At 35.3% G+C, this 26,490-nt stretch overlaps 1 protein-coding gene across 3 annotated transcripts in view; it reads right to left on the minus strand.

Annotated features, from left to right (window-relative positions):
• Nucleotides 1-537: 537 nt before the first annotated feature.
• BMPR2 (bone morphogenetic protein receptor type 2) overlaps nucleotides 538-26,490 on the minus strand; it is a 211,141-nt gene continuing 185,188 nt past the window's right edge. Inside the window, exons 8-13 of one of the 3 annotated variants that reach the window (XM_074299020.1) lie at nucleotides 25,449-25,609; nucleotides 24,208-24,355; nucleotides 16,394-16,533; nucleotides 12,974-13,146; nucleotides 9,001-10,274; nucleotides 538-7,321 (exon numbers count right to left, since the gene is read on the minus strand). In XM_074299020.1, the coding sequence (XP_074155121.1) occupies nucleotides 7,071-7,321; nucleotides 9,001-10,274; nucleotides 12,974-13,146; nucleotides 16,394-16,533; nucleotides 24,208-24,355; nucleotides 25,449-25,609 (2,147 nt within the window). In that variant the 3' untranslated portion in view covers nucleotides 538-7,070. Of the gene's footprint in view, nucleotides 7,322-8,991; nucleotides 10,275-12,973; nucleotides 13,147-16,393; nucleotides 16,534-24,207; nucleotides 24,356-25,448; nucleotides 25,610-26,490 lie in introns of all 3 variants that reach the window. The other 2 variants (XM_074299019.1, XM_074299018.1) reach the window with 2 other exon arrangements.

Raw genomic sequence — 26,490 nt, forward strand, 5'->3', positions numbered from 1 at the left:
CTTTTGTGTTCCTTCAGTCCCTCAAAGTTAAACATTTTGTGGGGAGGATGCTAGTTTTCTTTAAATGATACTGAGATGTATTGCCTGAGATGAAAGATTGGGTTTCAGACTACTTCACTGGCAGGATTTTAAGTATGTAAAACACCTAGCTTTGGGTCTTAACATGCCTGATAATTTAGAAAACAAAACTGAACTGCAGACTCGAGTCTAAATTAAAAGTAATGGATGGAGAGTAATTTGGCAAATTCCTGCAGGGCTCAACAATGTGAAGAGAGAAGAATACTACCATGTTGGGCTGTTTCTTGTTGGACTTCTAAATTATTTCTGAATCTGTTGATTTATGTTTTGGGAAAAAAGTTTTATAAGGTTAAGAAAGTTACTTACTGAGACAATTCTACCACATAGGTGAGTTCCTCTACTCAAGTCAAACTGAATATTCATTAATTCAAAGGACTGTATTGGCTTTGAAGATGGTTATTTCCATTAGAAGGCTATTATTTAACTGTGCAGCAACATGTAGACAATTAGTCTGGAAGGTTTGTTTGCTTCAGAACCATCCTTTTATTATATGACCAGACAAGTTTCTATGAATCTCTTCTCTTACACAATGTAATTATGTAAATTAAATTAATGCAAGTACAATACACAGATTACACTTATATATGAGACTGGACCCAACTGTCTAAATGCTAACAACTGAAGACCGCAGTGTGCAGAGGGACAGGATGGGTCCTGAGTGTTTAAGCAAGATACTTAAAGTCTAAATCAGCTTGTTTTTTTGAAATCTACAAGTGCAAATTAAATGGTAAAAAAACGATAAATTGTCTTTTAAAACACTGAAAATATAATTTAAAAGTTATGTTTAAAAAATTCAATCCTAAAATGAGGCCCTACATGATATGATTTTAATCTAAATTTCTTCCCCCAAAGAATTTAAAATCCAGGTGCTAAGTTTAAAATTGGGTTTAAAAAAGAAACCTGTATACAATGTATTCATAATCACTTTATGAACATCATAACAATAACGGAACTTAAATGTTCAAGTAATCTTTTAAAAATTTTAGATGTCCTTGATGCATAACTTTAATATACAGCCTAGATTTTTTGACTTATTTGCTTTTAGGTATACTATCAACTGAATTTCTATCTTTTTTTTTTTTTTTTTGCATGTGGAAATAACTTGGCTTTAACCAGCTGCTGAAGGGAATTCAGAAAGAAATTAAAAGAATGGAAACTGGTTGTCACTATCTAATCTATGCTACAATGAAATATGTACATTTAAAAAGCGGCCTGTGAAAATTCTCACCAATGATAATTAATTAGTATAGTATATATCTATTTGATAATCGGCATTTAGTGTATGAAATATAATAGTCTAGAAAGAGGTCTATACAACATTATTATGACTCTTATTACAATGATACAAAGCTTGCTGCAATAATAGTTAAAATAATAACAAAGCATGGCAAGCTAGTGAGATGTACAATTCTTCATGCATGGCTTTACACTTTTAATTGGTGGGAACATTTAGACATTAAACAATTGAAATTTACAAAGTGTTGGATGATCCAGTCTAAAGCCCAATTTTCAAAGGCTAATTTGCTAATAGCATCACAACTGAACCTTTATCAAGTTCTGCAATCTTTGCCTTCAATTTCTATACCTATTCACCTAGGGTACTATTTCAATGTTATAATTCTGTTTTAGCTGTTTAAAATTAGGAATAAAAAGATTATGAAAGCAGGAAAAACTAAAGGAATTAGGAAGTGTATAAGAAGCAATTTCTATAAGATAAAGATTGGACATGTGAAAAAGAGAGTGCGTAGTTCATTCTTCAGAGCAAGAGTTACACAAGACCAATGTTAACTTAAATGGACAAGTAGCTAAATGGCCCAGCCCTCCCAATCCTTTTGACTTTGTTTTGTCTTTCAATGTCTGATGGAGTCATTAGCTTCCACCCGCTCAATTCTAATTTTTAAGGGATTTTTTCCTTTAGTGAGATTTTTGCACCTCTTTTTCCATTTGGCTAATTCTGTTTTTTTAAGGACTTCTTCAGGAAAATTTTATGCCTCTTTTACTTTTAGGCCAATTTTGTTTTTTAAGGTGTTATTTTCTTCAGTTTGTTTTCTTGCTTCTTTTACTAAGCTGTTAAGTCTCTTTTCATAATGTTCTTGCATCACTCTCAATTTTTTATATTACTCTTATCTCATCTTTAAGTCTTCTGGGAATTATTGCTGGACTTGGGTCCAATTAGGATTTTTCTTTGAGCATTTGCTTGTCTTTGTTTTCACCTCATCTTCTTTGGAGTTATCCCTGCCACCATATCTAGTTAACAGCCCTGTTTACTTTTTATGATTAAGTTTTTTTGTTGTTGTTTACTTATTTCCCCTGCTTATTTCTTGATTTTTAACTTTATCTTAAAATTGGGTTCTGATCTCCAAGAGTAAAAAGGGGGTTAGGAAGGTAGTGTTTCAAGCTTCCATTTCCAGAACTAGTTCTGGGAGTCTGCTAGTTCCTGGTGCTTCCAATGTGGTGTAATTCAGAGAGAGCTGGGCCCTAGCTCTCCTGTCTGGGCTTTAGTCTTTACCCAGGAAAGACTTCTGGTCCCCTGGAGCCCCAAATGCTAGTGTTCTCTGTGTTGGTACCATGAACAGGGTCCCTGCTTCCTCATGACTAACCCTTAGAACCTATCTCCACCCTTGAACTGTTACCCCAAACTGCTTATGAGTAATAGAATTACCAGTCAGTGCCAGCTGTACCTAAGGTCAATAAAAGGTGCTCTGTAATCTCTTTATAGCCAGCTGCCTCACCCCTTACTCTCTCTCTGGGCTCAAAGCCCCTGAAACTGCTGCTGCTGCAGCCATTGTTGCTGTTACCATGTGTGCTGACTCTAGACAGATTTTGACCCTGATGAAATAAACTTTTCCTGACAATTTTTTAAGATTTCTTAGGCTGGAAAAAATTTCTCACTTTGACCATTTGTTCACTCTGCCATTCCAAGATTTTGATTTGAAACATTTAAAAAAAGTTATTTGAAGGAGAATGTTTAGAAAGTTCAGCTGGGTTGCTTCAAATTTGCCATGTTGGCCTGGCCCTCCCAATTTTATTATTTCCTGATGTTTTTCATGTATTTGCTCAATTTTGAATATCTGGTTAACAGCCCTGTTTTGGTTCTATTTTCAGATAAGTATCCCAAGCAGTAATTTATCAGTTTAAGTTCTTTATCGAGTATATCCACAAAAGGGACATGTAAGGTAGTTTTGGCTAAAATTCACATAAGCTCAAAATTGGAATCTTAAGCATAATCCATTCCAAAATGATTTGTGTGTTTTCACACAGCTACAAATGTCACATAGCTCTTAGGCTATTAAGCCATTCAAATAAGCATTCTATAACAAAAGTGGCAACTATACTTCTTGTTCCATTTTAAGATAACTTTCACTCGTGTATGCATTCTTACACATATTTAATCAAATGTTTCTTACATCAATTCTTGATGACTTTAGGATCAATTAAAGTTTTAATTAGATTTAGTTAATATTAATTAATTAGTAAAGATTTAATTAATCAAAAAAGTTTTAAACCCACTCGACACAACATTTCTTTATAGTCTTCCTACACACTATACCCACAATCTCAGTATTGTTTTCTAAAATGACAAAATAATGTTTTCTCATCTTAAAAGAAGATTGTTTTCCCAAAGGAAACACATATTTAATAGAACTTGGCTCATTAAATATGCTAACAAAAAACTGAAGCTTTTTCTATCAACATGGAATCATTATAAAAAATTTTCTTTATGCCACTATATACCACTATACTAAAAATAATTTTGCCTGTAAAATTATAAAGAGCAGAAATGAAGCTTTTTTTAGAACTCATGGTAGCATGTATTGGACTGATTTTGAGGGGGCCTTTTTAGCCATCTTTCCAGGTTACAAGTAGAGAAAATTAACTTCAACATATTTGTTTTTTATCTTCTGATGCCTGATTATCTCTCAGCTTTTATTTTGCTAAAACAATTAGAATACCTGGTCCTGCACTTGCCTAATTGTGACTGAATTCCATCCAACCAAGCAGAACATCCTTGTCACTGTTTATATAATAGTGGCACAATTCCTTGTGTCAGTTTACTGATGATATACCTGTCTTCTAATAAACCATCCATTAAGGAAAGGAAAATTGGTTTCCTCATAAATTATAATTAAGCCCTTTCGCAAAAACAATGAAACAAAAACCTTTAAGCACTGATTTTTGGTATTCTAGTTTAACTTTAGTTAGGGGTACTATTTTGGAATTGTGTTACTTATTAAATCTTTAAAGTTTGTTTACTATGGTTTGGTGAACTACATTTTAATATTTTCAACAGAAGTATTTTACTTGCTAAAAAAGATCAAACTATTTTCTAAATTCCAATATTTGCAATATCAGTTAAACATCAGAATTTAGAACCACATATTTTATACAGCAGTAGCAGAGCCACAATGAAAAGAGTTAAAGTAAAATTGTTTCACTAAGAATTACAAACATATTTAAGCAGTTTAGTTTGAAACAATGACTACTTAATAAAACCATTTTTCAGAATTATTTTACTGATAAGATGCTTTATTATGAAACACATTTTCTACCTTGCCTATTTTTTCCAACAGACTGCTAGAGAAATAGGGGGGGGGAAATGCAACTATTCTAATAGGCTTTTGTTGAGTAATATAGTGAGGTTTTTTTTAACCTATTCACTATAACCTGTGTATAAACTTTGTTCACATCATTTGATTATATCAAGCATTAAAATGTTGGAAAACTTACAAAGAATTAGTCCCCAAACAAAGCACAGTAGAATATGGACTAATTCCTGTTATGGCAGGAAGAGAAGGATGAAGTGAAGCTCAGATGTTCTTTCCCCACTATTAAACATACTTCAAATTGGATGAGAGTTTGAATATCTTATCCATTATTTAAAAGAATTCCCTGAAATGTCTCTGAGTAATGAATTTAAATCCTGAAGAACAAAGAAAATTTTTTTCAAATAGTTTCATTATATAGATTACTATCACTAGAAAAATCAAGCTTATCACACATAAGCAGAAATTTAAGAGACATCTATAGAAGTCCAAGTAAAGAGAAATGTCAAACTATTGGAAGCCTGGGGTACCATTTTTGCTAGTGCCAAAAAGGGGATAAAGGATTCTATGTCAAGAACCAAAATGTGATGCAATTATTCCATCTCTAGGATGTAAGCTCATAGCAGCTAGGAAATTTAAGAAGGAAATGAGCATGCAAGGGAAAAGTCTGTCAGACTGGCTGTCTTGGGATAAATGGAGAAGCGTCTGGAGAAGGTTCCATGCCTGAGGCAGTGCAGTTCAGGAGGCAGATCCTTGGACCAATATTTTGGGAATTACTTAGTTATTATATAGAAAGCCCTAGGACTACATGGAGAAATAAAATTATTAGATTGTTATTGTTCATACACATTGAGTTATCAAAGAATTGTGCTTAGAAAGGCATCCCTCATTTAAGAAAAGGTGTCTAATTTCTGAGGCTGCTTATATATGTTTCAGAAGGAATGAAAGAGGTAAGGGGAAGCTTCAGAACTAATAAGAGCCTAAATAATGGGCCACATCCATGCTATGGCAGAAAAAGGCATCCAGCACATCACATATGCTAGTTGTAGATTAATAGTCCATGGGGAGAGTGGGCAAAAAGTATTTAATGGGGGAAGAACCATGTAAGAGGTAAAGCAAAGAAAGAGATGACTTGAAAGGAGAGAAGTTCGGCCTCAATCAGCTTAAGACAGACAGGTTTGGCAGCAATCCTTCCTGCCACAGGCATTTGGCATGCTGATGGAATAATTTTTCCACACAGTGTTTTAGGTCTTAGGAAGATGAATCATTTTCTGATGAAGCCATACGGCTTTGTTTGGGAACTAAATACACAAGATACTACAGGTCCATAACTAAAAATTACTTTTAAAATCCATTTTCAAACTAGGAAATAGAACCTCTCTTAAGTTAAAGAACTGACTGTTAAGAGAACGGATAAGAAAACAATTTACCTACTTAAAAATTACATCACAGTGTTAGCTTTTCATGCTTTCTGGTAAAAATGTACCCCTTACATAACACATTACTAATATGATTGAATGTGGAAAGAGTACAGATGCAAATAGGAAAATAAACTGGAAAAATGGCTGACATTTGTGTTTTCTTAGTTTTTGTTCAATGCTCTCTTATTTTAAGAATTTTAAAAATTAATACTCTAATTATGGTTTCTTAAAATGCCTAGAAGGAAATGTATTCAGATTTGGAAGTTAAAAAGAACTGCATTTCAAATTAAATTTTGTGATTCCCTATTTAGGGCCCTTTGAGGCAAGGTTTATGCACTCTCCATAATCACCTTAGAAATGAGATGATAAGGTAGCAGTTTGAGGCTGGCTACAACATGCAAAGTTCACAGTCACACAATCTGACCAGCCCAATTGATGGGGAAGAAATTAACTAGCATCAACCATGTGGGAGGACACAACTGTGTCCACGTCAGAAACACCGGGCATTCTGTGGCCTTCAAACTATTGCACATTCCAATAGAACACAAGAGGGATGTTCAAAAGATACACTCAGGAACGTATAAACATACATACTAGCTTGTGCACAGAAATCAGACGTGGATACAAGACACCACTGTAGTCAAACCTGTCTTAAGAGTCTGCTTCTGATTTTAGTGACCTTTTAGAAAATGGTCCAAACTGATTATCAGAAATACATTAAAAAAATATTTTGAGACCACCTCTTCTAGATACACATATATAGAATTCTGTGGTCATAACAGACAGACTTAACTTTAGTGAGACTAAATAAAAGTGCAAAAACATAAAAAAAAAACCAAAATAAAACTTTAAAATATGGAAGCATAAGCTAAAAAATTTCTGCATAGCTGAAATCTATTTAAAGCAAGTCCTTGGTAGGGGGAGCTGACAGGAGGATAAAGTTTTTGTTTTCTTTTCAATGTCTTCTGCATGTTTGTTTTAAATGATGAAAAAAAAAGTCCTTTTTGGGGTAGGCTTGCAAGACACTTCACAGACAGTTCATTCCTGTCTCTTGAGACACCCTGGTTGTGGCAGTGCCCCCTTCCGCAAGGTAAACAGCAGTGCTGGATTTGGAATGAGCAGCCCTGTCACCACCATTGTTGTTGACCTCACAGTCCAGTGGTTCCGTGGAGATGACCCAGGTGGAAGGGCGCCACCGCTTAAGGGAATAGGGGGTTTTCACACGTTTCTTGATCTTTTCACCCGATCCTGGTTTGCCATCTTGTGATGACTCACCTACTGAAAACAGAAGAGCAAAAGAAAGTGTTATCTGGAAAAAACCGTCCGACAGTGGCATGATTAGTTTATATAGAGATGATGGAGTATGCTAAAATAGCCATCAAGGCAAGTGACAGTAGCAAGTATTGATGGAGTATTATCTTGAAATCCACTATTATGCATTTTTGTGGTCAGAGCCTACCTTTAAACTTATCCTGATTTTTCCTGACTCACAGTTCTCACTTAGAAGTTGAGCTCTAGGCTAATTAATTACATGTAAAATAACTCCCTTTCGTTATGAATACAAAACTGTTCTTCAGAACAGGGATGGAAAAGAAGCACGAAGATATATTCAGTAAAAAACTAAGGCTCTTAAGAAATTCTCATATGCTTTGCTTCTTCTAAGTGCAATTCTTAAACTTTGGTGAATTAGGTGAAAATGGAAGAGTTTTATTCCTCTTAATAGCCAACTCAAGAGGATCAAGTTTAAACAGTACTTAGGATTTCATGTTTCAGAGAAATAAGAGTGCTATTTCTTAATGTTTTTCTTCTTAAGAACTGACCAGTTGGGTCATATTGTACTGTCTTCCTGTCTGTGGCACCTGTCACTCAATGGGAGGACCTTTTCCATATGGGCATTCTGGGACAATTTTTGAAGCATGTGGCCAGGTGCTCCTGCCATAATTCTTGAATGTGCCTCCCTTTACTTGTGTTGCATGTCCATAAAGCTAGAACGTATTTTCTGCTTCCCTGTATGCAGTATTCTCTGTCACTAATATCAAGAAAGTATTTTTGCCTTCCTTATGCACTCAGGATTAATTCAGGCTAGAGAACAATCCTTTTGCCTTTTCTAGTGATGCAAAGGTCCTTCTTAAAAATTCTTTCTGATAGTTTTGTTGGCACAAAAAGCTGACATCAAAGACATCAGCAACAAAATACTGTTTGGTGGTAAATGTAACTAAAGTTAGCAAGCTCTTGTTTAGGGTAATTAGCTTCTACATAGGTCAGAGATCATATACTGATTTAACTTGATTTGTACAATACCTAGACCAATGTCAGGAGCCCTTAGGGACTTGTCAATATGAGCTTCTAGATGAACAGGGGATCAAGGAGGATGTGGCCTCACAATTTCTGGTGACTCTTCTGAATGTTCCTTATGACTGAAATATTGCTAGCTTTTGGATAAAATCCCCAATTCTCATGATAGCTAAAATTGGTAGTATTATGTGATGTAATTGCTAATTAAAATACTACAAGAGCTTGTAAAAGAATAACTTCACCTTAATTCTCGAGGCCCTGGCTTGTCTTTTGAAACTGATGGATATTAATTTAGTTCCTACAATTCAAACATAAATACAAATGTTGCCTAGTAAAGCTACAGCCAAGTCTGTTGCATATAAGATCTAGAACTATTTTATAATATAGCCCTTTAGAAACATTAATTTGTTTTGTCTCTACCACAGCCTTGGGAGGCGGATGCTGAAGCAGACAGGGCTTAAGGGACTTGCCCAGTATCACACGGCTAGTCAGTGTGTGAGCTGGGATTTGTCCCCAGGCCCACCCCTCTATTCTACCATGTCACCTAGCTGCCTGTATTAAACAACATGATGTTAATTAATGGTGACAGAAAAGCCGACAGCAGCTGGACGGTCACTCGGCCGGAAGGTTGGCGACGCGCGGCCTGCACTTACACTGCATACCAGTGCTGTCCAAAGCATTGGTGGCTGACAGGTCCAAGGAATTAGGCCGCTGTGCCCTCCTGGGCTTTGACTGTCCAGGGTCTGCCCCCGTGCTCTGAAGGCTAACAGCAAGCACTTCCTGCCCTGGACACGGATTGCTGTTGTTGTTATTGGAGTTTGTCCGACCACCTTCCAGAGGCCGATCTCTCCTGTCCACTAGACGATCCAGGACGCCTTCATCATGGCCGGCCTGCTGCTCCCGCCTCAGGAGCGGTTCGTGCTCATCGGGGCTGGAGTTAATAGTTAGCCGGCTGTCCTCCCCGCTGAACTGGTTCTGCAGCATCTCCTGGGCCCTGTGGGCCACTGAGTTGGGCGCCTGCCCAGATGGTACCACACCATTGGCATACGGGGCTGTGGCAACGTGTGAGTTCACATTGTGGCTTCTGCCTGCCACGCCGTTCATGGTGACTGTCACTACGTGGGGTTCTGCAGCATTGATTGTATTCATCTTGGCAACTCCAGTTTCAACTTGCTTCAAGTTTGATTTGTGCTTGCTGCCAAATTTCAGCCGGGGTTCTTTTGCTGAGTTTTTGGTGTTCAGGGGTAGACTAGTAGGCCTCTTGGGAAGGTTCTGTTGCTTGGGGAGAGGATAGATTTGAGCAGGTGGGACGTCAGGGATCAAACACGCCTGACCATTACCAGCCTGAGTGAAGTCCTGTTGTCCAGTTACCTCTACTGCCAGTTTTATCAGTGGGTAAAGCAAGCTGGAGCTGGTGCTGCTCAGGGGGTCTGGTCCACTGAACTGTTTAAGAGAATGCTCCATGAGATTCTCATCAGAGCTCTCCTTTAGATTTTTATCAACTTCTTTTGGGTCCAACTTATTGGTCTCCAAGTCCTCTTCAGTGAGCTGTAGGCAGACGGGGGTTGGCCCAACGGGCTGGGCCACATTTGTGGCATGGAGGTTTGTTTCATCAGAGTAGGGCATCTCTGAGATGGTGGTCATGCCGGTGCTGGGAGTAAGGCCGGTGGTGTTTGTGGTGGTGGTGTTTGTGGACAGACTGGTGACGCTAGTTTCAGGACTGGGAATCCGGGCTTGTGCTTGCTGCCGTTCATAGTTAATTGAGTTTCGGTTCTTTTCACCTATGGTTAGAGGTGTGCTACTGGACACTGAGTGTTCCAAGGAGATGTTCTTCACAATGCTGTCAGGGTGATGAATGGAGTCTTCTATGTATGAAGAAGAAGAATAATCGGGATAAGGGCCAATCTTTGGCACACGCCTGTTGTGTGACAGGTTGCTTAAAGAAAAAAAAAGTCACATTGAGAGGACATTTGTGACAAGCTACCTCCACATTCAACATCTCTGATTTTAAAAGCTCAGTTTCTTTAACTGTTTTATAACTCATTTTGTTCTGGATGTTTCATGACTTAGAAAATTCACATTAACTGATTTGAATATTGAAATGCTCATATTTTAAACAAAGTGGTAATAATCAGTTACTGATGTTGCTTTCATAAAAACATAAGACTACTGAAAAAGGTCTGTGGAAATGGACCAACCTAAGGAAACTTTTAAGACATCTCCTTTTTTTTTTTTTAAATTCCTAAAGATATGCACTATGTAAGCATCAATATAAATCTCTTTGCATCAACAGTAGCACAGCAGTTATAAAACCAGAACAATTAAAAACAATACTATAACAACTATTTAACAAATAGTCATAATTAGATTATAAATTCCTTGGAAATAAAAACCATCACTACTTTTGAACCTCTATGACACTTACCAGGATGTACATATTAGTTGCTTAAGAAAGATTAGAACATGAGGACAAAACACCTATACTAACAGGTACAGGCTGACCATCAGGCAGACCTGATCTCTATCTTCATTTTCTGGAAAGCCATAAAAGCTTCAGGGGACACTTGGACTCTGGTCTCAGGTCCATTTTGGGATTCCTGTGAGGCCTCTGAATCTTTGTAAGGAAAGTCCAAGGAAGGGACCTAAATCCAATCAAGATGGTGGTAGAGTCTTTAGCACCAGGACCAATCATACCAGGTGGGCCCCTAGCACACCTCTGCATTAATGTATAGGGAATACTTAGCTACAAAGAACATCAAGGGCAGCACCGATAACAGGATTCACAATGTCATCACCGATAATGGTGGTTGAATGGTAAGGAGGTCAGAGAGAAAAGAGGACATCCTGAAAGGATAATAAACACTGAGAGAATCACAAAGACTAACAAAAAGAAGATACTACAGAATAAAAGGACAGGGAAGGGAAGAAGAGAAAAGGGAGCACATTGGAAAGCTGTGGGATATGTGAATGAAACAAGGCGAGAGGTTACAGCAGAATGAATCACTCTGGGAAGATTTGCCTCCTTTAAACCAGGTGTGGGACTGGAGACTTTTTTGCAACCTGTGACTTGCTAATTGGGGCAGTCCAATGGCCATCAAAATATTAACGTGGGGAAAACCAGCAGAGAGCAGGCAATTCAGGGAGGGCCAATCTTAGCACCTTATTTCCAAACAGTTTGCTTTCACAGCTTAAGTATGCTGGGGGATGGAAAAGTGTCAAACTTTTTCCCTTCCTAAGATTCCCAGCAGGGAATAGAGCATCAGGTCTTCTGCCATCTCTATTAGCTCTTTTTTGGATGTCTTTATGGACAATGAATGAGAACTGCCTGATAGTAGTGAAAACCCTAGGATTTTTGAGTCAAAAGGGATCTTATGGATCACCTTGCTCACTGCCCACATTTATTTTGTTTGTTTTTTGCTGAGACAACTGGGGTTCAAGTCACTTAACCTAGGAAGGTCACACAGCTAGGATGTATTAAGTGTCTGAGGCCAAATGTGAACTCAAGTCCTCTTGACTTCAGGGCTGGTGCTCTATACACTGCACAAACTAGCTGCCCCTCACTGCTCACATTTTTTGTGGTTGAGAAAAACCCAGGGCCAATGTAGAAGAATGGACTGCCTTAGGTGACCCACGAAGAGGAGGGAGTTGGAGCAGTCAGTGTGCTTCAGTACTTTATGCTTTCTCTTTAGAAACAATTTCATTGGAAGATTATTTTAATTGTTAGAATAATTGCCAAGTGCATAATCCGAATGTTCACAATTTCTTAGAACTATCCTTCACTTAAGAGAAGCAATTTTAGTTTGCATTAGAGTATCACTGTGGAGTAAGAAATTAATATAACAAACTTCAGAGAATCAAGAAAAGATCTTCATGAACTAAAGTAGAATGAAACACAGAACCAAAGGAACAACACTGTGGTCAGGCAGACAGAAGGCTGGTCTTGGTGCCCAGAAGAATAATGTTCAGATCTTGCCAAAGACACTTATTGTTCATGTCTGGGTAAGTCATCTGACTTTTTTTAGCTCATAAAATGATGATGATGATGATAAATTAGCCCCAAACTCACAGGGTTGTTATCAGGGCAAATGAGAGAATCTATGTAAATACTTTGCCAGTTATAGAGTGCTACAAACTTACAAATAGTATCTTCTTGTAAAAATAACAAGGACTGGGGCTATTATTAACCCATTTTATAAATGAGAAAACTGAAGTTGATGGGGGATGAGTGACTTTCCTGGTCACAAAGCTGGTGAGGATCTGAGGCAGGATCTGAATGTGTTTCTTCTTGATTCCAAGTCCAGAGTTCTTAACCCAGAGCCCCATAAACAATACTGCAAATGAAAAGATCACTATAAGGAAGAGAAATTGAATAAATGAAAAACTAGAGAAGATCCCAAAGAATTGTTTAACTCCTTTCAAAGAAGTTCCATAACTCAGAAAGACTTAGTTTTTCTTCTTCTCCTTTAGATATAAAAGCAGTTATTCTGTCCTCATTAAAAACAACAACAAAAAACAAAGAAACAAAACCACCTTCCTTGGGAAAATGACTTCTGATACTTAAGATCTCATCTCCTACAGCCTTCTTTTGTTCATGAATCACTCATTAACTTAGGCCCAACTCCACACTATTCTTACCGTTCATTCTGCATAGCAGTAGACATTGGATTGACTGTTGGACTGACTGACTTGTTCCTTTCCCAAATCATCATGAGCTCAGCCATCCTCTCCTCAGCACATTGAGCAGTAAGCCGAGCCTCTGCATCCTGATCCCAACAGTCCTCGATTGTTTCCTTCAGTGATCTCACAGCCTGGGATAAAATTTTATGTCAAACATCTTGAATCTTAAAATTTAATTTAAAAATATAACTTTAAAAGTCAATGAATTAAATTAAATTTAACAAGTAACTAAGCAATTACTACATGTAGCATTCTTAATATGTGTTTTAGGTGTCATATATCAAGTAACAATTAATAAGTTAGTTAAAAGATTTCCAGATGTGCAGCCAACTCATTTTGATTACTCTAAACATATTACTAGGATTCTAACTTACATTTGGATTTGTTTATAAATTCAACCTTAAAAGCATAAGACAGCAATTCAACCAAAAAACATTTGGTTGTTTTGACTGCAAATTTAATATGAAACAACAGTGTAATAAGGAAATTTTAAAAGGTATTGTAGTTTAGGTTATCTGCCTACTTGTCTGTCTTAGAAAGGCACAAAAATCATATGTAAGTTAGGGTGTGCTTTTATGTATACGTCACACATATACATACATATACTACTACACAATATATAGAAAAGTAGTTGACTTCTGATTAGCTTCTCATCATAAATACTGATTAGCTTCTCATCATGAATATTCCCCCAAATAAGTAATCTACAAATTAAAAATTTCACACCGCTGTCTTTTTGCCATGGAATTTGAAGAAATGAAGTTTCTGATTTGGCTATGAATGGTTGGGAGGGATTATGGAGGGATTAGGAAGAACTAGTTCAGAAGATTCTATTGCTTTTCCTATGGTGACCTACATGGTATCTTTTTAAAAAGATTGTGGTGACATCACATAAAGAACAATTGGAAAAGTTATTAGAAAGAAGGATAAGATACAAAATTGTGTTTTCACATGCTATTCGATTTAATATTTTACTCTCCCCAGGTATGTGTAAAAACTATTTTTTTAAACATTTGAGTTCTAAGTTATTTCCCTTCCTCCCTCCCCACCCCTCCTACCCCTATTGAGAAGGCACATCACATGTTGTTTGAGAGGGCAGTCTAATAAACTGATGGTTCCTTTAAGGAGCAAAAAAACAAAAACAAAAACAAAAACAAAAACAGTAAAAAAAAAAAAAAAAAAAAAAAAAAAAAAAAAGATTGGCCAAGGCAAGAGAGAAGCCTCAGAGTTATTTATACACAAATAACACTTTCTTTGTATTTGATGATAAAACTGAGCACAGGGTTGAATGGAGACCTGAGTTCCTGAATGACACCACAGGTCTTTCAGTAAAGAGAAACTAGTTGAACTGAGAGTAGTAAAAATGACAAGTCAGGAAGAAGAGTATGAAATGATTAATGTCAGAGAATCTGAGTCAGAATATAGTCAAAACCCAAGGAGGTTAAAACCAGAGCAGGGGCTTTTTTTTTTTTTGGCCAAAGAAATCATGAGAAACTTTAGGTTAAATGATTATGACTGAAACTAGATGAGGAGGGGATTTAAAAGGAAGTAGATGGAAAGAGCAGTTGGAGGAATTTTAAAAGACTGGATTTAACAGGGGGAGAAGGAAAAGGATTTCAAGAATTTCTGAGAAAAGAAGTGATATTTTTCAACAGTTGAGAGAAAACATGTTTGTTCCCAATAATGGCAATAATATAGAGAAAGAGGACATATGGACAAAGAGCAAAAGTGTTTTTACAACTGAATATAGGTCTAGGGCATATATATAAGTTTGGGAGTAACTGAAACAGAGAAAAAAGAAAGAAAAGAAATAATAGAATGAGAATGGTGAGGGAAAAAGAAAATTATGGTGGGAGTGGTATATAGAATTTATACTTGAAGGCTGAAATTCATTAAAAAAAATTATGCAAAGTATATTGGGTCTTGGGGATGTGGTCTTAAAGTTAGTTAGAATCAAGTTCAAATGCTTTACCTGATATGCACTAAGCAGTATAACCATGATCAAATCACTTAACCTCATAATTCTCAGACAACCTTTAAGACTATAATTTACAAATGATATCTGAGATCTGTAGCTACACTAGGATTTCCTTAAACTGATGACTTCATTTGACTGAACCTATTCACCTAGTCCTGATTTTTAAAAAATCTACAGTCAATGCATTTATATTAGAAGTTCAATTATTTATAAATGTGGTTTTAAAATCCCTACCACCACCACCACTTTGGGCTCTATCTTACTCTAAAAGTGGACTTTCCCTATAGGGAAACAAGTTCTATGGACTGATCAAATGCATCATTTGGAAATAAACCAAGTTTTCCTATTCCCTTACTTAGCAATCTATTCTAAAGAGTAAAAAGTTTTCAAGAAATAATGCACAGAATGCATATTGCAGAAAAATTCTGGGGGTGGCTAATAATGCTTTTTTAAAATGTCAGAAGACTCAAAATAATGGATTTCATTTTTCCAGTTAAGCAAATGGCTAAAACAAGTTATTTAAAAAAAAAGGCTTGATTGTGTATTACAAGCCAGTGAAAGAGCACAAGATAAATATTTCCTAAGAACTTCTTTATGTGACAGCTTTGCAGGTGATGGCACTGAAATGAAATTCTCATTCATTAAAATCATTAGTCAAATTTTGCTGATTTTCAATTGGGGAAGAATGTAGTTGGAAAAAATGGTTATATCAATATAAAACTCAATATAAAAAAGAAAAAAATTAACAATATGAAAAATTGCCTATTAGATATTTACAATGGCTTTCAGACAGATTTTTTTTAATCTAGTGGTTTTAATTTTCACTACTCTTTTCCAAGCTTAGTAATGTTATTACAGTAACAATTTAATCAAATAGCAGGAAGTATCTGTAAAGCAGTCAGTGGTGTGTATTACATTTTAAATGTATAGTATTTTTTTCCATTCTTTTTTCCCTTGTAGCTGCCCAAAATTTCTATTAGTTTATGGACTGATGGACCTATGCTAATCTGCATTGCTGATTGATGTATTTACTTTTGGAATCAAGCAAATGAGGAAATCTAAACAACCACATTTGAAAAGGCTTATTAATATGTATGATTACAGCTGTCATTCAATCTGGTATAAAACTCTTGACGAAGCTATAGTGAATGCAGTATATATTATTCCAATGAAACCTTCTCTATCACAATTTCTTGTTTAAAAAAAAAAAAGGGAAAAAAAACTCTCAAGCACTAATTTTACACTACACAATTTAGATAGTCATAATTATAAGAAAGAAATAATTAAAGCAGTTCTGAAATCCACTGTTAAAAAGATACACTGCATATTCTGTCTAAAAGAATATGTCAAAATTTTCTTGTTAGCTCTTTTTTAATAACTTGATTTTTCCTTTTACATACCAGGCTGTTTTCTTTCCAAGCTTCTGGGAATCTGGGCCTCTGCTTTTCCCTAGACACCAGGACCTGCATGTCTTCAAAAGTGGGGCGGTTCCCTACTTCTGTCTGGAAAGCCATCTGGTACTCTGGCACAGACTCACCTGCTTAAAACCAAGATTTTAGAAAAGTGGACCAGTATGAAATGTTCAACTGTAACAACAAAACAATGTTATTGACCCTTTAAGAATCCAAACCCAAATCACCAAATAAAAGACAAATACAAATACTTTGGCTACCTGGGACTCTTATACTCTCTTGCTTTTTTTTTAATTTTTTTTTTTTTTAACTTTTTATTATAGTTGGGTATTTAAAAAAAAAGAATATTAATGGGGGAAAGGGCAGAACTGTACCATTAGCAAATAATTCTTTAATATATGCCACTAAAAAAAAAAGATAGTATTAAAAAAAAATGCCATTTATATGTTGATTTCCTATTGTCAACTCTATCTTGAAGTAACATTTGTTTATACATAGCTTCAATGTTAACCAGAACAAGTAGTCAATGCTAGACCAGTTTTGCATCATTAATGTAATTATATTAGGCATTGCAGTTATTTTCTAACAGAGGAAAATAAATTTTTTACTAAACAAACAAAAAACCCCAAAAATTCCAAAGAAGGAATGGCAAAATTTACAGTATGAATTTTAAAATAAATTTCCTAACTTTGGAGCACTAATTGTAGAATAGTTCAGAAAAAGGTTGATGATGTATATAGTAGACAGTGGTTGTTCCAAATGTTTCTGAATTCTCTCCTCAGCTACAGGAGGTAGGCAGAGTCAGGGAATCAATAATATGAAGTTTGAGCAGATACTGGATGATTACTAGACAGCTGTTGTAAAAAAAAAATCATATATTGAGGAAGAAAGAAGGGAAAGAAATAAGCATTTTTATAATGTGCCAGTTAATGTGATGAATTTTTTTTAAAGAAAAGAAATAATTCATTTGATCCTCATAACATGGTAAGTGATATTATTATTCCCATTTTATAGTTGAGGAAACTGAGACAAATAAAAGATTAAGGGATTTGCTCAGCATCCCACAACTAGGAAGTTCCCGAGGCTGTATTTTACATCAGGATTTCCTGTCTCTAGGCCCAATGCTTTATCCATTGTGCCACCCAGCTGCTTTCTGGGCAAGGATACCACAGTCCCTTCCAAATCTGAAGGGCCAGTATGTGAGGTATCCACATTCCACTAAGTCTTTGTTCTCTCGGCAGCAGCTGCCAGTTAAATGTCAGATAAGGAGTCTTCTCATTCCTTTCACACGTGAAGCATCGTCTTCTATCCAGACACATTATTGCTTACCACTAGAACACCCATCCACCCACCCCCACCCCCCACAGAAGTACACATACACACACATGCAGCCTTGCCAGAATTACTAGACATGATGATGACACTTTTAATGAGATTTTTAAAAAATGAGATCACATTTTTTGTAAATTATTAATTCATATGGGAAATGAAAATACCAACAGTCATATCACACATGTTCATGCTACATATTACAAAGTACTTGGATAACTTTTGTAGATCATTTTTTGAAAATCAATGGTTTGAACAAATTAAAGGCTAAAGCTTGCACATTTTAGAAAAAAGTTTGATACCAAAAAAAAAAAAAATAAAAGTTTGGGAACCACTGCCCTAGACTCTTGTAAGCTTCTCCTATTTGATTTCTCAGTTCTAGTCTTTACCTTCTCTATTTTCTCTTTCCCACAGCTGCCAAAATAATTGTCCAAAGAAAAACCTGCTATCATTCTTCTGATCAAAAATCTCAGTCACTCTATTCCCTCCACATCAAAGACAAAATTCTTAGCCTGTAATAAGACCTTGTACAATCTGGCTCCAATTTGCCTCTTCAGCTCTTTTTTTATATTATTTCCTTCCAGCATTTTACTTATCTCAGCCAAACTGGCCTACTTGTTACTTCTAAACTCAATCTTCTATCTGCTGTTTCCACATCAGTTCACAAGTTGTCCTCTAGACCTGGAAGGTACCTACCCCATTCACTCATGCCTCTTGGAATCCTCAGCCTTATTTAAGGCTCAGGTCCTTCCTTCTGTGCAAAACCCTTTTCATGATGTTTATAAACAAAATAGTTCATACCCTCGGATAACTTTTTATGAAATGTGAATCTCTGACAGTTAAAACAGACACTGATGTAACTGGCTGAGAGTAACAGTCTTGCCCATGGAGCCCATATAGCAATAACAATAGCTAGCATTTACACAGAGCTCTTAAGTTTTGCGAATTGCTTTACAAATCTTAGCTGATTCACACAAAGATTCAGGGAGCTAGATGTTAACATTATCCCCATTTTACAGATGAGGACACTAGGAAAGGCAGACTGATTTGTCCAAGATCAACACAACTAGTAAGTATCTGAGGCTAGATCTGAACTCTATCCATTACATCCCTTAGTTTTTCCCTATTCTCCCCTTCCTTCCATATTTATATCAATAAAGTAGACGTCATTAGAGTTTAATCAAGAGGTGTCCAGCCCAGTAAGGGAAGATTTTAATCCTCGATTTGATTATCTTAAGTTAAGCCTTCCTTAACTTTTTTTTCTCTCCCCAAACTAATCAAAAGTATCATTTATCATTTATCTATCCTCCTCACCTCCCCCAAAGAAAAAAATTATTATTATCTCTAGTTTTCTTCAAAGCTCAGCTCAATTCCATTTCCTACATGAAGCTTTCCTTGACTCTATTTAGCTGTAAGCTCTTTCCCTCGCCTCCCTGAAAAATCATAATATATTTATGGAGGTAAGGAAAGTTGAGTGTATAAAGAACCCAGTGATTAGTTCAGAGATGGGAGAAGAGAAGTATGAATTATATGACTTTTTCAAATAGATTGCATATTTTTCTTAATATATATTCACTCTCTATGGGAATTTATTCAATCACATGCCACTTATAGACAGATGACTCAAAAATTCACCTAATTTTTAATCTTTTTAATCTCCTTCCATCAGATATCTTTAGCAGCCTAAAGGAAAGTTGCAGGCACTCTCCAAAATATAAACATCTGACATACATAGAATTCCTTGTAGATTCCTATTAATAACAGCCTGGGGCCTGGCTTCAAAATAAAGACAACTACTTTGAGTTTTAAAGACTGTGTGAAGAGTACCTTGGATAAGTTGAAACTACAGGCAGATTCCCAGTCAGGATTTGTGAAAATGATCTCCTTCATCTTTTCTGATACTAACTGAAAGTCATTTTTCGTTCCTATAGAATTTACCATAACTTCTTTTGCCAAATACCATACTTTTGAAAAGTAAATAATGACATATAATGTGTATCTATAAAAGGCAAATGTTGATTTAACAAATTGAACCCAAGGCTGACTCAAATATAATAATATTGGAATAAGATGCACAAAATTTGGAGCCTATTGCTAGAACAGTTAACTAAACTGAGTACCCATTCTATGTTGCCATTTATTTGGCAAGTTCAATTAATTGTAGAGAACAATCTTGGTCCTGGAGGAAAAAGAGGCAATATCTTTTCTCTTCTCAGAAAAAGGTGGGAGGACAAGGGGTGTGGATATCGTGCTTATCTCAGACATAGATGCTTTGTTAACTGTATTCTGATCAAAATTTTCTTTATAACAAGGAAGATTCAGCTTGGGAAGGAGCATATATTAGGAAATTATTCTCATAATGCAAAATTTAAAATTAAAAAGAATTGCCTTTGAAATAAATTGTAAATTTTATGTTTGGTTAGTAGTAGCTTCTCTTTCATAAATGCTGTCTTAGACCCCCAACCAAAAATTAAACTCGAAATACAAAAATTAAAAGGAGAAATCAATAAAATTGAAAGTAAAAAAACTATTGAATTAATAAATAAAACCAAGAGTTGGTTTTATGAAAAAACCAATAAAATAGATAAACCTTTGGTAAATTTGATCAAAAAAAAGAAAGAGGAAAATCAAATTGATAGTCTTACAAATGAAAAGGGGGATCTTTCCACCAATGAAGAGGAAATTAGAGAAATAATAAGGAGTTACTTTGCCCAACTTTATGCCAATAAATTTGATAACTTAAGTGAAATGGATGACTTCCTCCAAAAATATAGGCTCCCTAGATTAACAGAGGAGGAGATAAATTGCTTAAATAGTCCCATTTCAGAAAAAGAAATAGAACAAGCTATTAATCAACTCCCCAGGAAAAAATCCCCAGGGCCAGATGGATTCACATGTGAATTCTACCAAACATTTAAAGAACAATTAGCCCCAATGTTATATAAATTATTTGAAAAAATAGGGGATGAAGGAGTCCTACCAAACTCCTTTTATGACACAGACATGGTACTGATACCTAAACCTGGTAGATCGAAAACTGAGAAAGAAAATTATAGACCAATCTCCTTAATGAATATTGATGCTAAAATCTTAAATAAGATATTAGCAAAAAGACTTCAGAAAATCATCTCCAAGATAATACACTATGATCAAGTAGGATTTATTCCAGGAATGCAGGGCTGGTTTAATATTAGGAAAACTATTAATATAATTGACCATATTAATAATCAAATTAATAAGAACCACATGATCATCTCAATAGATGCAGAAAAAGCATTTGACAAAATCCAACATCCATTCCTACTAAAAACTCTTGAGAGTATAGGAATAAATGGATTATTCCTTAGAATAATCAGGAGTATATATTTAAGACCGTCAGTAAGCATAATATGCAATAGAAATAAACTGCAACCTTTCCCAGTAAGATCAGGAGTGAAACAAGGTTGCCCACTATCACCATTACTATTCAATATAGTACTAGAAACGCTAGCCTCGGCAATAAGAGCCGAGAAAGAGATTCAAGGAATTAGAGTAGGAAATGAGGAAATTAAACTATCACTTTTTGCAGATGACATGATGGTATACTTAGAGAACCCCAAAGACTCTGCTAAAAAGCTACTAGAAATAATTCAAAATTTCAGCCAAGTGGCAGGATACAAAATAAATCCACATAAATCCTCGGCATTTTTATATATCACTAACAAAATGCAACAGCAAGAGATACAAAGAGAAATTCCATTCCAAACAAATGTTGAGAGTATAAAATATTTGGGAATCCATCTACCAAAGAAAAGTCAGGAATTATATGAGAAAAATTACAAAACACTTGCCACAAAAATAAAATCAGATTTAAATAATTGGAAAGACATTCAGTGCTCTTGGATAGGCCGAGCGAATATAATAAAGATGACAATACTCCCCAAACTAATCTATTTATTTAGTGCTATATCAATCAGACTCCCAAGAAACTATTTTAATGACCTAGAAAAAATAACAACAAAATTCATATGGAAGAATAAAAGGTCAAGAATTGCAAGGGAACTAATGAAAAAAAACTCAGAGGAAGGTGGTCTAAGTGTACCTGATCTAAAGCTATATTATATAGCAGCAGTCACCAAAACCATTTGGTATTGGCTAAGAAATAGACCGGTAGATCAGTGGAACAGATTAGATACAAAGGACAAAAAAGGGTACATCTATAGCAATCTAATCTTTGACAAACCCAAAGATTCCAACATTAGGGATAAAAATTCATTATTCGGAAAAAACTGTTGGGAAAACTGGAAATTAGTATGGCAGAAATTAGATATGGATCCACACTTAACACCATATACCAAGATAAGATCAAAATGGGTCCATGATTTAGGCATAAAGAGGGAGATAATAAATAGATTAGAGGAACAGAGGATAATCTACCTCTCAGACTTGTGGAGGAGGAAGGAATTTATGACCAGAGGAGAACTAGAGATCATTATTGATCACAAAATAGAAGATTTTGATTACATCAAACTAAAGTTTCTGTACAAATAATACTAATGCAAACAAGATTAGAAGGGAAGTAACAAATTGGGAAAATATTTTTAAAAACAAAGGTTCTGACAAAGGTCTCATTTCCAAAATATATAGAGAACTGACCATAATTTATAAGAAACCGAACCATTCTCCAATTGATAAATGGTCAAAGGATATGAACAGACAATTCTCAGAGGAAGAAATTGAAACTATATCCACTCACATGAAAGAGTGTTCCAAATCACTACTGATCAGAGAAATGCAAATTAAGACCACTCTGAGATACCACTACACACCTGTCAGATTGGCTAAGATGACAGGAACAAATAATGACAAATATTGGAGGGGATGTGGGGAAATTGGGACACTAATACATTGCTGGTGGAGTTGTGAAAGAATCCAGCCATTCTGGAGAGCAATCTGGAATTATGCCCAAAAAGTTATCAAACTGTGCATACCCTTTGACCCAGCAGCGCTACTACTGGGATTATATCCCAAAGAAATACTAAAGAGCGGAAAGAAACATATATGTGCCAAAATGTTTGTGGCAGCTCTTTTTGTTGTAGCTAGAAACTGGAAGATGAATGGATGTCCATCAATTGGAGAATGGTTGGGTAAATTGTGGTATATGAAGGTTATGGAATATTATTGCTCGGTAAGAAATGACCAGCAGGAGGAATATAGAGAGGCCTGGAGAGACTTAAATCAACTGATGCTGAGTGAAATGAGCAGAACCAGAAGATCACTGTACACTTCAACAACAATACTGTATGAGGATGTATTCTGATGGAAGTGGAAATCTTCAACATAAAGAAGATCCAACTCACTTCCAGTTGATCAATGATGGACAGAGGTAGATACACCCAGAGAAGAAACACTGGGAGGGGAATGTAAATTGTTAGCACTAATATCTGTCTGCCCAGGTTGCATGTACCTTCGGATTCTAATGTTTATTGTGCAACAAGAAAATGATATTCACACACATGTATTGTACCTAGACTATATTGTAACACATGTAAAATGTATGGTATTGCCTGTCGTCGGGGGGAGGGAATAGAGGGAGGGGGGGTAATTTGGAAAAATGAATACAAGGGATAATATATATATATATATAATAAAAAAAATAATAAATGCTGTCTTAGAACATTCAGAAGAGGCAGAATGTGTATAAAGTAGTACATTTTATGGAGACCCTAGTATAGTGGCAGTCTAAATAATAAATGTTTTCTGATGAAGCTTTTTGAAAGCCAGTTCAAATGTCATTCCCTGCAGAAAAACTTTTCTCTCCTAAGCTGAAAATGACCTTTTCTTCACTTTGCTCTGAGAGCATTCTATGCTTTTTATACATACACTGAATGTTTGTATTCTAGGCAGTTGTATACATGACTATTTTACCTATCAGAATTGAACTCCCTTTAGCCTTTAATATGGTGCTGTACGCAAAGCAGGCAGTTGATACTTATTTGCTGAATGACTGAATGGCGACAAGAAAAAAATCACCAGGAGTGAAACAACTCTAACCTCTCTTGGCCACCTCAAGTTAAGTACCTTGAAAGGACAGAGGTTTTATCATACCAGCATTGGCAGACAATTCCAAGAATGAGCATTCTCAATGAGAAACACATTATTTTTAATTTCCTGTTTGCTAAATTCAGCAGTTTATTTCAAATACTGGAAAGATTCATAAAGGAAGTGATTAGTCCAAGTCAGATAGAATAGGACAATTATATACTTTTCTTTCAGAAATCAACTTGTAGATAGAGTAGACTCTATAGCTGTGCAGTAAACTTTCTTGTGGAAAAAATGTCTGTTAATATTATTTTTAAACACTAGATGGCAATGGTCTAAAGAATAAAACAAAATTCAAATGATTTTGGCAAACAGATTCAATCAACAAAGATATTAGGTGGTAATACAAAGCTGATACATTTTCAAACTTTCATTAGCATTTCTCCCCTTACCTGGAAAGAGGTCAGTACATCTCATAAATATTTCCCAGTAGATTAGGCCAAGTGCATACATGTCTACTTGTTTTAGAGCAGATTCACAGTCCCTCAGATTAACTGCTCCTTCTAGCACTTCTGGTGCCATGTATCGGATTGTGCCAACCTAATAAAACAAAAAAGGTTATTTGCTGAAATTATTACATATTCTAGTGGATAAAAACACCAACTGGAAGATCTGAACTTGAGACATTATTACTTGTTAAAACCTGAATTTAAAACAATCATTTAATTTTGGTGTCTCCATTTTTCATCTATAAAGTGTCCATCTTTTATGTACCGATACTAAATAAAATAAATATCTTAGAAAGATGATCAATAAAAGCTCAAGTCTTTAGCATTAATTTTAGTACCTCTCTTATATTTGCTATTGTCCTTCACTTAATTATTAATTTCCATTCAATAAGAAGCACAGCAAATTTTTCCATCACATTTGTTTACTGATTAATACCTATTACACATTTAACTGAGAGTACAATTCCAATACAGCCCATCATTTTTACATATTTTCTGGCATGAAAATGTATTGGCTTTTCCTTCCTAGTTCTGGGAATTATGAAGAGCATGTCTAAATGATCTGAGGTCCCTTTCAATTCCAAAACACATGAACTTAAGTCTTAAACACACATATCTCCAGGGTCAGGGATGATCACAGTAGATTTAGGAGAATTATTTTAAAACACATCTTCCAACTCCTATCAAAAGAGGGCTAGAAGGAATATCTGTGATAAATGATAGAAGGTGTTAGCAGAGATAAGATTCCCTTCTGCTTTACTTCAGTGACAATCACCTTGGGATATACCTCTTTGCAAAGAATCATTATTATCAATTAGAAAACACTAATAGTGACTAGTAGTCCTATACAATATACTAATGCTTGCCATCTTTCAAAATGAAAACAAGCAAGCAAAGTATTAGAACATGAACTCTAAAACTGTTCCAAAATATTCTTCTGTCTATGCTTGTCAAAATGCATTGACATAACAATGATTTCCAAAAGAAATTTAGTTGGTTAATTCAATGGCTGCCAAAAGCTGTAATGTAATACTGATAACTACTAAGGTTAAAAAAAAAAAAAATCCCACTAACAACATTAGGGCTGATGGTACAATCACTATAAGAAGTTTTTTTTTCCCCCCTTGCAAGCTACTATGTCTGTCTGAATGTCTCATTTTGGCATATATATCAAACAAGCTTACCTCACTTATTGCTGCATTGTCTTCTTCCCCAGGGCGGACAAGTCTATTTCCAGTTAGCCTCATGGACAATCCAAAGTCACTAATGACACAGGTTCCATCATTCTTTACAAGAACATTTCGGCTGTTTAAGTCTCGATGAGAAATTGCAGGTTTGTAATGATCTGTTTGGATAATTTCGAATGCTTATTAATATCTAAATAGCTTTATAGAAAACAAAAATAACATGTTGGTAAGTAAATGATACAAATAGAGATGGCTATTATTTTCTAACTCATCAACTTTTATTAATAAAAAAAGATAATACAAGTAATCATTTTCTCAATTCATTAATCACTGATTAATTAAATAGTCATCCCTTCTTGCATAGGAAGAGTTAATTAAATATAAACTCTTCTGGTGAAACTTCAATAGCTAATGTGTCCCTTATTAATTTCAAAATCATTTTAAAGTTTTCCCTTCTGAGTGTGACAATGGTAGTTGAGAGACAGAGGAAGAGGAATGATTTTTTACAAATGAAAATGTTAGCTTGATAAAAATAACAATTTAAAATACTGTAATGGTTCCTATGATAAAAAAAAACAGTTAAACCCTCCTGCAATGAAATCATCTCTCTCTCTCTCTCTCTCTCTCTCTCTCTCTCTCTCTCTCTCTCTCTCTCTCTCTCTCTCTCTCTCTATATATATATATATATATATATATATATATATATATATATATATATATATATATATATATACCCCTCTCTCCCTCCCTCCCAAACCAGATATCCCACAAAGTACATGAAGAATAATACTACATATAAATCAAAGGAGATAGAAGGAAGAATAGAGGCAGAAATATTCCCTCTGGCCTCAGAGATCACTACACACTCAATGAAAACACATTTATAAAGTGCTTAATGTGGCAGCAATAAAAACCAAATAGATTTGCTCTCAAGAAGCTTACATTCTATTGGAGGAGAAAACATGCAGACACACATACACACACACATAAACATATACATATGGTATTTACAAAATAAATTCCTAGTTCTAGGAATCAT

This window comes from Sminthopsis crassicaudata, chromosome 3 (genome assembly GCF_048593235.1).
Source record: "Sminthopsis crassicaudata isolate SCR6 chromosome 3, ASM4859323v1, whole genome shotgun sequence".
Classification (NCBI taxonomy): domain Eukaryota; kingdom Metazoa; phylum Chordata; class Mammalia; order Dasyuromorphia; family Dasyuridae; genus Sminthopsis; species Sminthopsis crassicaudata.